The following is a 13,850-nucleotide window of genomic DNA, read 5'->3' on the forward strand; positions in this document are numbered from 1 at the left end:
CTGTCCAGTTTGGGGGACAGCCCTGCAGGACACTCCAGCAGCTCCCACAGGGATGCTGGACCAGCACCCTGGAGGATCCTTTTTTCTCTTGCCCAAAATGGTTGCAGGATGCTTTACCTGTCAGAGCTTCTTTGCTCATGGCTTTTATTTGCCGAAAAATTTCCTCCTTCATGGCAGCAAAGTTCTCCATGTTGCTGGAGATGACCTCTTTAATACTGTCTAATTCACTTCTAATGAAAGGGAACAGTGAGACAGCCTTGCTCAGGGTGGAGCAATGGTGTTCCAAGGTAGTTCTGCAAGAAAGAAAAGATACCAGATGTATATTTATAAATTATTCTGGAAATAAAACTTGGGAATTGGACTAAGCTTGACAACTACGCTGCCATAATCTGGTAATTTATGCTGCATTGGGTTACAATAATTCAGTGTATGAAATGTGCTGTGTGTTGAATATATGTATTATAAGTTTCTCCATCTAAATGTTTAGAGCTTTTATACATACATGAAGAAAACTGGGTTTGTTTCATCATTTCAAAATCTGGTACAGGAAACCGTACAATCATTTTTAATTGAGAAATCAGAGTAATCATGTTTAAATGACTGTATGCCCAGGTTTATGGTGAGTCTTTATAAATAATATATATGTAAGAAATAGAGCACTTCCAACATCAGCATTTCTTTTTGGGTTCTCACCTGAGCACCTGTGACTGCTTGTAGGCAGCTTCCTTCTCCTCTTGGAAATACTGCAAATCAGCTTTCACAGTTTTCATCTCCTCCTGCTTGGTTTTCAGTTCCACTGTCAGGGTTTTTATCCTAGAGACATAAAGAAAATCATCAGAATTGTTTGCAGCAATAATCAACCTCCAACTTTGGTTTCAGCTTTCTCAGGGCAGGAGCCAGCTCTGTGCTGGCCTCAGGCACAGCAAACACCTCCAGAACCATCCCCTCGAGGTGTTCCTCACCTCTAACATTTACCTTGGGAACTTTCTTTGCAGCACCAGTTTGTTTTTCAGGCACAGCTATCCCAGTGTCAATAAACACAGTTTAAACATTGCTCTTTCAACAATTCAGCACTTGCTCCCATAATTGTCAGGAAATGAATGGAACTGCACAGGAATAAAAGAGCTGAATCCAGTTCCCTTCCTGTGGTACATGTGAGGAACAATCCCACACAGCACATCAGCCCCAGCTGTTTTCTGGAGATAACCATCCTAAAGCAGCCTTCCAGCCCCAAAAATACCACTCCAGTGACAAGCATCTGTTAAAAACCAGCCCCTGTTTAAGCTTTCAACACCTACTGCTCACACAGAGAAAATGATCTATTTGTCTCCTGGTGACTCATTGCCACAAGTAAATAAGTAATGTTTGAATAGACAAGAATTTTACAAAACCAAAGGCTGGCAGAAGCACTACATCAGCCTTGACTTCAATTTGAAACAGCAGAAGAGAACGAGGATGATTTATGCTGAAAATATATAAAAATTAAACCGAACTATGACAGTGCATTAGTTACTGTTATCGCACAGATCAGCACCAAAATGCACCTTTAAAACAACATCAGTTCTGGTTAAGAAACCTGGATCTGCAGAGCTCTGACAAAATCTGAACTGAACATCTGGGGGTTAGAAAGCAAGTTTTTGGGGCTCAGTTGTGAACCCTGGAACAAAAAAAAACCAAAAAGAAAAAAAACCCAAAAAAACCCCAAAAATTGAAGACATTCCTGGCATTACCTTTTTAGAAAATTTTACCCATTGCTACCTGCAAATTTCCAGGAGGTGGAGAGCAGGAGAGGAGAGAAAATCTGTTGGATTGTGACTGGGAGCAGAACTGTTGTCACTCACAAGAAAATGTCCATCCCCTAAACAGCTACAGGAATTGAAATCAGTTTGCAGCTGAGGAAAAAATCAGGGATTTATCAGTGACCAATAACAAATCCAAACTCTGGGAGCCAGGGAGAGCCAGATGCTCATTTTCCATTCTCATTCTGGAATGGGGAGTATTTGAAGATCTTTTGGATTAAAAAGAAACTGGAAAATAAGGAGAGACACATTTTCTTCCTCTTTCCATTCCAGAGCTGACATTAAAGGGATGTTTTCTGCTCAGTCACACACTAAAGAACCCGTGGAAAAGGCAAGACCATTATAAACCCGTTATTTTGGGGGATTTTAGCACAAAGGGAGAGTGCAGTGGACGGTCAGAAGCTGGCATTTGGAGAATGCTAGGCACAGGCTGATGTCAGAGAGCATTCCCAGCCTGTGCTGGCATCCCCTGGTGCTCCTCTGGGGCAGAGGGAGGTGTCAGGACACGCTCACCCCGGTGCTGGCAGGGACAGAGCAGCACGGAGAGCCCAGAGGGAGCTGCAAACACCCTGAGGGTGCCAGAGCAGGAGGAGCAGCTCCCCTGGCCCGGTGGGACGGAGCAGCACTGGCACTGCCAGCCAGGACAGAGGCACTCAGCAGCCTGGAACACTCTGTCCAGAAAAGGCCCCACCCCAGCATTTTCACTGCCATCAAACTGGGGGAGCTGCCCAGAGCCAGGAGCTGCTCACTTTCATTTCACAGCCAGGAGCTGCTCATTTTCAGTTCAGAAAGTGGTGAAGTCACCACCCCTGGAACGTGGATGTGGCACTTGAGGACATCTTTAGCATTTACATCTATTTTACATTTCCTGCACTGGATGAGGCTGAATGTCGCTAATTAAATTAATAATCATTCAATTAATTACCGAGACTGAGGTGATTCTAACACAGAATAAGGTTGAGCAGTAGGATCAGTGCAGTTTGCTCCCCTCCTCCTGCCAGGATCCCAAAGGAAAGGTAACTAAGGACAGGCAAACTCCCAGGTGGCTTTCAAGGTTAACCACAGGTACCAACAGGGATAGCTGAACCTAGAGGGAACAGAAACCTGAAACAGCCTGCAACTGATAAGAGATTCAATCCCTTGGTCTAGCAGAGATAAAAGTAAGAAAAAGGCATGTTTGGCTTCTGGGAGCAGTGCTTTGTCAGCCTGGCCAGACCCAGGATGTTGAATAGTTTATACCACAGCACAAGGTAGTCAGAGAGGCCCAGGACAGCAAGGAGAAGATAAGGAATATTCAGCCAAGTTTCTTAACAAGGCACCATGGTTGATTTATGGCTGGAATGGAAACCTACTGCAAGTATCCCACTTGATTTCAGCAGCTTTTAAATCAAGCAGAGCCTTAGGGGAGAAAAGTGCAGAGATAAAAATTTTATTAACTGTTCCAGCTTTACTACAGAAAGTCAGCTCAATGAAAATTTAAAGTTTAGCTCTGGCAAATGAGCCTCAACAAGAAGAATGTGCTGTCAGTGCATTTGCTCACACACTGCCACCAGAGCTGCCACCCAGGGTCGTTAAAGGGACAAGGAGCAAACAAGCTTTAAAAATAGATATTAAACCACAGAAAATATTAAATATCGGGAAGGAGGGGTGGAAGATGTTAAATTTAAATTTAAAAGATATTGCAAGAAACATCATGAGTAACTTACAAGATAAATGCATTTTGTTCACTTTCGTGGGAACTTGTGCTCTAAAATGAATCTTTTATTACTAATATTAGCAAGCAAAAGCCTAACTAAATCCATTAATTGATTTTTTAACAGTATTTGAGTGATTCTCCCAAAAAAAGCAAGTTTCCAAAGCATTTCAGTCCAATCTCAAGAGCACCTTCAGCTCTACATTCCTTGGTGTGAGGCAGTCACACAAGGAACAACCCTCCTAGGGATCCCAAAAATCAAACTGAGCTGATAATTAAAATTAGAACCTCATCCTTACAAAAAAAAACTTCTGTCTGTTTCAGTCAGATGAGCCAAAAATTACCCAGGAGTTTCTGGTAGCTTCAATCCATCAGCAGCAAACTCGAGCAAACTGCATTTTTACAAAGTACCTTTTATTAATTGACTATAAACGTCAATTCTTTATAGTCCTACTGTAATTGATTAATGGACTATAACAATAGATTCCAAAATGTGTGCATGGCAAGGGATACAGACCCTGTAATTATGAGCTGAAAGAACACACTTGAAGGTCCTAATTGTGCCCTGAAAATCCAAACGTGGCTCTGAGATCCATCATTAATTACTGGAGTTTCATGGTACAAAACTCCCCATTGAAATGGGGCCTTCCCATATCTGTAAGGATTTGAAACCCCCTGTTTGTGAAGCAAAATGCCCCTGGCATTTGCCAAACTGTTCCTCACTGCTTTAGGATTCTGTACCAGCCCTGCAGAGAGGGAATCCTGAGATTGCCAGGGAAAATCACTGGGAATTCTTTACTGTGAGACAGCCAGCCCAAATCTCAGACCTGTGGCACTCCCAGTCCTGTGGAATTTCATTTGGAATATTAGAGATTTATTACAAGATGATAAGATGAGATATTCATCTTTTCCTTTTGGGAGTGTGTGCAGGGGAAATCCCTCTGAGTGCTTCTGGCCTTTCCTTCACCTTCCACATATTGACTGCTCCCAAACTGCTCAGGAATTCTGAACCTGCTTCCCCAGGACGCTGTGAAAGATGATTTAAATCAAGTATTACAGTGTACATGGGCCATCTGAGAACAGAAATACAACTGTTATTTGTATCTGAAGCTGCTTTGTGCTGCAATTCCCTGCCACACGCAGGAGAGGATCTCCAGAGGAGATGATGCGCTCTGACCTTTCCGTCTTGGATTCGCTCTCAGCCCGGCAGCGCTCAAGGTCGTGGTGGAGAGCCTGCAACTCTGCCTGAAGCCTCTGCTCCCGTTCCAGGCTTCCCTTATAAACTTTAATCTCCTTCTCCATTGCCTTCACTTTGTCTTCCATCACCTTGAACTCGTGGAGTGTCAGGTAGCTGACTCCGCAGTATTTGCACACTGTCTGGTCCCGGGGCATCTACAAAGAGAGGAAATGCTTCAGAGTGTCTCAGAGAAACAGGCTCAGCTAAAAAAACCCTCAGTCATGCTAAGAAATAATCTAATGCTAAGATCAGATGATGTTATTGCTTTAGCAAATAAAGACAAAGATCTTCATTAACAAAATGAACCCCAGCTAGAGCAGCACTTTTCCTTCCTGGCAACTTCCCCAGATACATCAATTTGATATGTGGGAACTCCCACTGAAATGCTGAAGTGCTTCTGAGTTAGGTTGGAGGTATTAATGGAAAATGAAATGCTGTGTTTTATAAAGCTATTTCATTAATGAATCTGGGATTACCAGATAAATGTTATTTCTCTGGGTTTCCGACAACTCAAATCCAAGTGAAGGAGGCAAGAGGAGGGAGAGTGAATAAAGTGAGGTAGTCCCCAATCTTCACAAAAATAATTGATGAGTGATGCTGATGTGGTGTCCATGGCACTGGGGTGCTGTGGATTCTGCACCCCCTTTGCCAGGAATGAAGGACTCAGGACTGGTTACAAAACACAGAGCATGTGACACCCATCCAAAGGAAAGGCCATGCATTAAACTGGGAAACAGACTTTTCCAACTGAGCTGGGTATTAACCTTGAAGCAGGGAACATGCAAGCACCTGTTCAAACAGTTTAAATCCAATTAAGAAACTTTGCTTTACAGAAGAAAAAAATGATGTTTTGAGACACTGGGATAAACAGAAAGAAACCCTACCGAGAGGAAAGAAAAGAACTTTCAAAAATCTTAAATTGAAGACTCATACAACAACCTTTAGGAGTTTAAATATAGTTTGAGATAAACAGTGTTTTAGGGTGCCCTAGACAGGCTTTATTTCCCCATTTCTTAATGTTGCTCCAGTTTAAACCCCCCCTGGTTGCAGCTGCTCTGGAGGAGCCGAAAATGCAAGTTTATTTTTCCTGGCAGCTGCAGCCTGTGCTTGGAAACCTGAAACTGTTCTTCAGGATAAGTACCCCGAAGTTCCAAAGCACTGGAATGAGTGGAAAAGGACAAAACGAGCTGTGCAGGGAGCACAGGAGGAGGGGGTTTATCAGGGAGGACACGGTGCTCTGTGCAGCACGGCCACTGCTGCTGCTCACACAAACAGCTGAGAACTTTCGCTGCTGCTCCCATCAAAACCAAGATAGAATCACCAGGAGGCTGAACTGGAAAGGGCTTGTGCAAGTACCAAAACTTCTTAGTTTACAGTTTTGTTACTGAATGTCAAAATAAATGAAGTCATAGAACAACAAATACTCCCTGTCTGGGCTCAGCTGGAAGTGCTCTCCTTCCCATCCATTCCTCAGGTGAAATGAAAATCTGGGAGGATTCCTGATCGGGTTGGATTTTTACAGTATTTGCTACAGAGTCAAAAAATCACAGAATAGGAAATGCTGTGTAAATCAGGACCTTGCTCTGCACATTAATAATTACCCTGCAAGCACTGCAATAAGTGTACAGATTGAACAGCTTCCAAATATCCACCTTAATACATGGAACAGCTCCCTGGCACCAGGAATGGATTTGGCACACGCTGAGTGATGCCAGCCACAGTTAATTTAAACCCTGCACATCTGTCCAGTGCACCTGGAAAATTACCAGGACCCAGATGAACGTGAATAGAGCAAGGAAGGCACTGACCTGATCTCCCATCCTAAATCCAAGGTTCCTCTCTCATGGAATCACAGAAGGGTTTGGGTTAAGAGGGACCTGAAATCCCACCCAGTGCCAGCCCCTGCCATGGCAGGGACACCTTCCCCTGTCCCAGGCTGCTCCAGCCCCAGTGCCCAGCCTGGCCTTGGGCACTGCCAGGGATCCAGGGGCAGCCCCAGCTGTGCCAGGGCCTGCCCACCCTGCCAGGGAACAATTCCTAATTCCAAATATCCCATCTGACCCAAGAATTCCAATATCCCATCTATCCCTGCCCTCTGGCAGCCTTATAAATAAATGGTCTTTCCAGGAGAAAAGCTCCACCAGGCCTTGTCTCTTGGACACCAAAGTTGACCAACCATTAAACAAAATCTGTAGGAAACAAACTCATCAGTTCTTGTGCTTACAAATTACCTTTTCTGACCTTTTCTGGAACAGTGAAACTGCTGAGTAACCACAAAGGATGTGTATTAAACACAAATTCATGGTTTCAGATTCCATATTTCACTGTTTCCATTTGATAAAAACACCGTTGTCATCTTAACTTCAAAGCAGGAAAAAATCAGGGGAAAATCAGTTTGGAAGGAATAGAAAAGGAAACTATCAGAGCTCTGAGTAGAAAGGGGACTTACATGTCCTGAGTGAGCACTGAGGACAAGCAGTGAACAGAAAAAATCAATTAGGAATTAAAAAAACAGCTTTGTTGAGGACAAAGGGCTTGATCTGGGAAGATATTTATCCATAAGACTTTGAGCTACAGTTGTGAGTGATGCACAGATGCTGTAAAGCATCTGGGGGAGCAGTTTCCACTCTGCAGTTGGTTTTGGAAGGAAATATTATCCCCTGGTTACAAAGATTTCTTTAGCTACCAAGGCAAGGGGGGACTGAGCCAAGAGGGATAATCACTCAAATTACATCTGTCTGACTCAGTTTCATCTGTAGAGCATAAGCTGTAAGGAAAAAAAGAAAAGAAATTGGTGGTCTGGACCATTTTTAGCCTTTTGAACGATGAGACAGGAATTTGTACCACTTGAACTTGACCAAATAACTCCAGGGTGTGTCAGCTCGTGCACCACCACCCCTCCTCTCTGGAATTTCACATTCCACCCACAAACATCCCCGGATGGAGAGCTGGATTCCTGTTTAGAGGAGCGAGCTCCTCTCTCATTTGGCAGGGCTTTGGCGTCACAGCACGCAGCACAGGGACCACTCATCACAGAAGCCCCAAACTGCTCAGCCTGGCCATGGAATGCCACCATCCCACAGCACCCACGCCCCCGGGTGCCCCGTCCACAGGGCTGAGAAACCCCTGCAGGCCTGGGGACCCCACCACAGCTGGGCCAGGCTGGAATTTCTCCCTTTCCATGGAGAAATTCCTCACAACACCCCTCTGTGCTCCTTGGTCCACAGCCCTTGCTCCCCTGGTGGATCTGTCAGGACTGAGATTGAGTCAGCAAGGACTGGTCAAAACCAAAAAACTCCGTATTTGTCCAAATTAAACTTGTAGCTGGAAACATGAAAGTCAAGAAAAAATAAATAATCCTTATGCTGCATCTGGGTGGTCTTGAATTATTTCTGTATGTTGATTTATTCTACTTTATTACCAAATTTTACTTTCTTTTTTGTTTCACTCCTCTCCCACATTATTTTCATGTTTCTCATCCTGTCTGTCCTTGTTCTGACACACCAGTCAATCCCTACTGCACAAAAAGAAATGATGACTCAAACCACACCATTGATTTTTGAGGAAGAAAGGGGAGTCTTTTTGATGTATATTCAAAATGAGGAGGTACCAGATTGAAATTTATATTTGCCTTAGTCAAAGAAATATTTTTAAAAGGTCTCAGTAGAAACTTCACTTCTTTTAAAAGAAACAAAGTGTGTTATGAGCCAAGTTTTCAATCAGCATCTACCCCAAAGCACTACAGATGGTACTGCTGAGCCACTCTGCTCACATCATTATTTGCTCCCTGCCCATAAAAATCACAGTTGCAAAATAAAAATCCCTGTGCTCACTTTGAACACGTGAACAGTGGAGAAACAGGCTGGGAGTAAAACCAGGAGGTTGCTTCACCCAAAACATGCCCTGGGAAAATCCCCGTGTCACTACAGGAAACAGCACTGGGAGCTCAGGGAGCTGAACCCATTGCAGCCTGGAGGAAACCGAATAATGAACCCTAACCCTGTCACACTCACGGAGCCGGCAACACCAGCACAGGGCCAGCACCCCTCCCCTGAGCTCCCCACCTTGCCTGGGATGTGGCAGGGCACGTTCCAGCTGAGAACCCCGCCCCAGGGCTGCCGCCAAGCATCTCATGACAAAACACAGCACACAAAGGGTGATTTAGCCCATTGTTAACCAGAGCTTTGCCTGAGTAACTCTGCAGCCGTAGGTGGGATTGTCAGGAAGCCCCTCCTGGCTGTAACTGGGACGTGAGGAGATGCCAGTCCCTGCAGTCCCAGCAGCACACCTGGACACTGGTGCAGAAAAGGTGGAAAACCTTGGCTGTAGTGAATATAACCCTGGTTTTGTGAGAAAACCTTGGATATAGAGAATACAGCCCTGGTTTTGTGAGAAAACCCTGGATATAGAGAATACAGCCCTGGTTTTGTGAGAAAACCTTGGATATAGAGAATACAGCCCTGGTTTTGTGAGAAAACCTTGGATATAGAGAATACAGCCCTGGTTTTGTGAGAAAACTTTGGATATAGAGAATACAGCCCTGGTTTTGTGAGAAAACCTTGGATATAGAGAATACAGCCCTGGTTTTGTGAGAAAACCCTGGATATAGAGAATACAGCCCTGGTTTTGTGAGAAAACCCTGGATATAGAGAATACAGCCCTGGTTTTGTGAGAAAACCCTGGATATAGAGAATACAGCCCTGGTTTTGTGAGAAAACCCTGGATATAGAGAATACAGCCCTGGTTTTGTGAGAAAACCTTGGATATAGAGAATACAGCCCTGGTGTGATGAGAAAAGCTTGGCTGTAGTGCCTAGAGAGGGTAGGGAGTGTCCCTTAGTGGAGATGCTGAACCATCTGGGTACAACCCCTGGCAGTGCCCAGGGGCCTGGAGCCACCTGGGGTGGTGGAAGGTGTCCCTGCCATGGCACCTGAAGGTCCCTTCCAACCCAAACCATTGCAGGATTTTCTCCCAGAGCACTCCCCAGCACTCAGAACACTCCCACAGCAGGAGCCTGACACCCCAACAGCACAAAACATTACAAATTCCACAGCTGAGGGCTGAAAACCTCCGTGGGCACTGGAGCAGCTGGGGGACATCACCTCCAGGAGAATCCAGGGGGCCAGCAGGATGCTGAAAAGGGCTCTGCCATTCTACCATGCTAATCTAGAGGGCACAAACTGGAAATTTATCTGCTTTTAAATGCCTGCTGGTGCCACTGCAGCACGTCCCAGGCACAGAGCTGTGCTGTCCTGGTGGACGGGACAGGCCTGTGGGCTCCCAGCCACAGCTGGAACTCTGTGTTCCAGAACCTTCCACAGGAAAACCCCAGTGCTGGGTTCACAGAGAGCAGGAGGAGGGGAAGCTGCCATGATGTGCTCACACAGAGCCCATACTGTGCCCAGGCTACAGCACATGTGGAGAGGCTCCCCTTGCTGCTTGTGGTGTACCCGATAGCCTGGGGACACCACAGGATGTTCTGTCCTCATGGGGAACAGCCCCGGCCTCAGCTCCTCACTCCTGGCCTCAGACAGCTCTCAATCTCTCAGGGGATCTTGGCCCTATTAAGTTTATGATTTATGGTAACAAAGCTTTTTTTTTTTTTTCAAATAAAATATGCAATTAAATATAACTGTGTTTGCTGCTTTGAGGACTTGGGTCATTCTGTTGCTGTTCTGTTTCCTGTTTCAGGGAGATCCTCAGTGCAAAGCTGCATCTTCCCTCCTATTTCCTTCCACTCCCACAGAACTTTAATTAAAGTCCAAAGGCACAAAAAAATGATTCATCTACCACTGGCAACAAACAACTACCAAGGTGAAATATAAAAGCCTCGAGGGAAAATTAAACCAAAATAAAACATTAACCAAGCAACAAAACCAGAAGTCCCCAAAAATACACATCCATGACATTGGTCAGGAAACACTAACTCCCTTCTGTACTCTGCTGGGCTCTGTGACACCTCTCAGGCTGAGCTGCTTACAGAAACTCTATGTAAATACATTAAAAGTAGGCATTAAAAGCCACTGATTTCCATCTTTACTAACAATTAGTTCCCAAGAAGTATGCAACTATAAATACAAAAGAATACTATAAAGTTTAATAATGGACATGTAGATGTTTTATTCACCTATTGATTTTCTTTTTTTTCATTGAGCACCCATCTTGCAATGAATGTGAAATGCAATGTTGTGAAAGGGATGTGAGAGCAGAAGAAGGAATGAGAGAGAGAAGAAAGCAGGGACATGTAGAAGTTTTCACACAGTTCTCTGAGGCAAAATAGATCAGAACATGAAGAACCAAGGTCCCTTCACATCTACCATTCCCTTAAAAAATGAAATCTCCTTCCATGCAATGTTGTGAAAAGGGCGTGAGAGCAGAAGGAATAAGAGAGAGAGAAGAAAGCAGGGACACGTAGAAGTTTTTACATAATCCTCTGAAGCAAAATAGATCAGAACATGAGGAACCAAAGTCCCTTCACATCATTCCTTTAACAAAATGCTGAGAAATCTCCTTCCCTCTAGACTAAAACCTCCTTGAAAATAAAACCTTGATAAGCAGCTTGTGCAGCTCCAAGGAGAGGAAAATGAGAGCCTGTCCTGTGAGGCAGCTCCTGGATGCCATGTGAGTGCCACAACCCAACATCCAGCATCCATCCATCCATGCATGCATCCATCCAAGCGCCTGGCCAGGGCACATCCCTCACTCTGGGCAGCACTCAGTGCCTGAGAGGCTCCATCCCTGCAGCCCCATGTGCTCCCTGGGCCTGCACACCCACCCTGGGAGCACGTGCTGTGCTCCATCTGGCACAGCCAGCCCCAGCTGGCACACGTCCGGCTGGCAGGGAGACCCCAAGGGAGAGGCTGTAAAATCTGGGCAGCAGAGAACGGGAAGGGAACGAGCACATGTGTGCAGAAAGGACGGCAGATACAAGGAGAGGAAATGGTGAGAATGACTTGTAGTGCCTTGTAACCATGCTGAGGAGGAGATGAGCACAGCACAGGATGTGTCAAACCCCGGCACTTTCCCATCCCAAACCCCGGCCTGTCGCTGCCTTGGAGCTCACACGTGGCACGAGGAGGATGGGACAGGAGCAGAACTCTGTCCATATCTGCAAATCCGGTGTCCTCTGCACCAGAAGTTTTGTTAAAGGTACGAAGGGATCACCTTTGTACCCAGCACTGGTGGCACCTCCAGAGAAGTGACAATGCCACTGGGAGAATTCCACAACGGCCTGGGACAGCTCCTCCAGAGTTTCAGAGCAGTCAACCAAAGCACACCCAGAAATGTGAGGAAAAGACTCATTTGCACCTGGAAGTGAACCACCACCTCCTGTGAGCAGTTACTGTGCCTTCAGGTATTTTCCAGAATGAGCAAACCCAGCTCTGTTATTCTTTCTTAGAAGATTTTAAAGCTCTTTTTACTATTTTTGCTCTTTTCTAAATTCCCATCAGTCACGTCATTACTTTTAAAGCCTGCAGCTCAGAACTGAAACCTCAACAGCCCTGGACAGATGGACAACAAAGACCCAAGTTTCACACGTGATTCCTATTACAATTATTGAGATAGTCAAACTATTAATAGATTCTTTCTGTGTAATGTCCCTTTGTTCATATTATTCTGCTTATAACCTGATTACAGCCCTCAGGGCTGTTAAGTTTGACAAGGGGGTTATTATGGATTTTGTATTGATGCATTGGATTAATTTTAAATGCCTTATTTTAATCCAAGATCCTGGCTCAACAGTAACCAGCAGCCACTGACACTGCTGCTGACAGAACTCATGTCCCTGCATTTCTGTGCATGCCCTGGCTGCTTCTCCCTCCTTGTGCCAGCACACGCCGAGCACATGGAACAGGAACTGCCTCAGGAACTCATCCCAACATAAAACAGGCCCAAGTGCCACCAAACTGCAGCTTTAAGTCATTAAAGGAAATATTAAGCAGTAACCAGCTCCAGGAGGATTCCCTCGTTCAACAGTTTGGTACAACTGTTTCTGGGAGAAGCTTACACTGATTTTTGCTCACCACTGTACCCCGTTGGGGCTAAAAAACTAACTGCTAAATAAACAAACTTAGTGGGATCCTTCCTGCCACCAAAACAGCTGCTCACGAGCCTGAAAGTGTTCCACAGCTTCTTCCCTTCTTCTTTTTTAAGGCTAAGTATTTATTTTCCCTTTCTTTATCCATCTTACCCATCCTTGATTTCTCAGAAATCATCTCAGAAATTGTCTGAACAGTTTCCAGGACTAAGCCAGGGAGAATTTCTCCAGGCTGAGTACACAAAGCTTTTAAATGACTTGTCAATTATGAGCTGCAGACCGAGGAATGAGGACAGCTGGGTGTTGTACTGCCAGAGTGAAAACTTGATAGTGTTACAAAAAGTGACTCGTGTTCCACTTGAGTGCAGCCTCCTCCTAAATTGAGCCATATAAACAGCAGCGCTGTTACACCGGCAATCATCTGTCTGGCAAACAAAGGAACACACAAAGACACGAGGGGAAAGGAAGGGGAATGTTCCGTCCCCGTGTGTGTTGATACTCCTCTGGAACATGTCATGCTCTGCAGTCCTTCCGAGCTCCCGGCAGCAAAACACGCCAGAACAGGGGAAATCTGAGACTCACCTGCAGTGACAGCCCCGGCACAGGGCGAGACGTTCCCCCAAAACTCACCTGCAGTGACAGCCCTGGCACAGGGCGAGACATTCCCCAAAACTCACCTGCAGTGACAGCCCCGGCACAGACTCAGGTGTTCCTCTGCAGGGTTCCTATAGAATTACCGTAATTACACCACACAAAAGAGTGAGGAAACCCAACACCCAACCCAACCCAGGGCCAAAATGTGCAGACAATGCACCGGTGCTCACAGGCCTGTGCAACATCCCTGAAGTGCTGCAGGAGCTCCGAGTGTCGGGGTCTGGCATTTCCACAGCTCGTACCTTGCGGATCTCCTCGGGCAGCGCGTGGACGGGGCCGCGCCGCTCCATGGCCTCCCGAGGGCTGGGCGGCGGGCTCCGGTAGCGGGGGGGGGGGCTCGGGGTTCCGGGAGCGGCCGGGGCTCGGGGGTCAGGGCCCGCCGGGGTCCCGGCCGGGGGGACCCGTGAGGGGCGGGGGGGGGGGGCGCGG

The 13,850-nt window shown here is 46.0% G+C and overlaps 1 protein-coding gene across 1 annotated transcript in view; it reads right to left on the minus strand.

Annotated features, from left to right (window-relative positions):
- Nucleotides 1-13,850, minus strand: part of LEKR1 (leucine, glutamate and lysine rich 1) — a 35,104-nt gene extending 21,254 nt beyond the window's left edge. The window contains 4 exon segments of the mRNA XM_036389183.2: nt 118-293; nt 694-813; nt 4,670-4,884; nt 13,664-13,850. Of these exon segments, the coding sequence (XP_036245076.1) occupies nt 118-293; nt 694-813; nt 4,670-4,884; nt 13,664-13,711 (559 nt within the window). The 5' untranslated portion in view covers nt 13,712-13,850.

This window comes from Molothrus ater, chromosome 10 (assembly GCF_012460135.2).
Source record: "Molothrus ater isolate BHLD 08-10-18 breed brown headed cowbird chromosome 10, BPBGC_Mater_1.1, whole genome shotgun sequence".
Classification (NCBI taxonomy): domain Eukaryota; kingdom Metazoa; phylum Chordata; class Aves; order Passeriformes; family Icteridae; genus Molothrus; species Molothrus ater.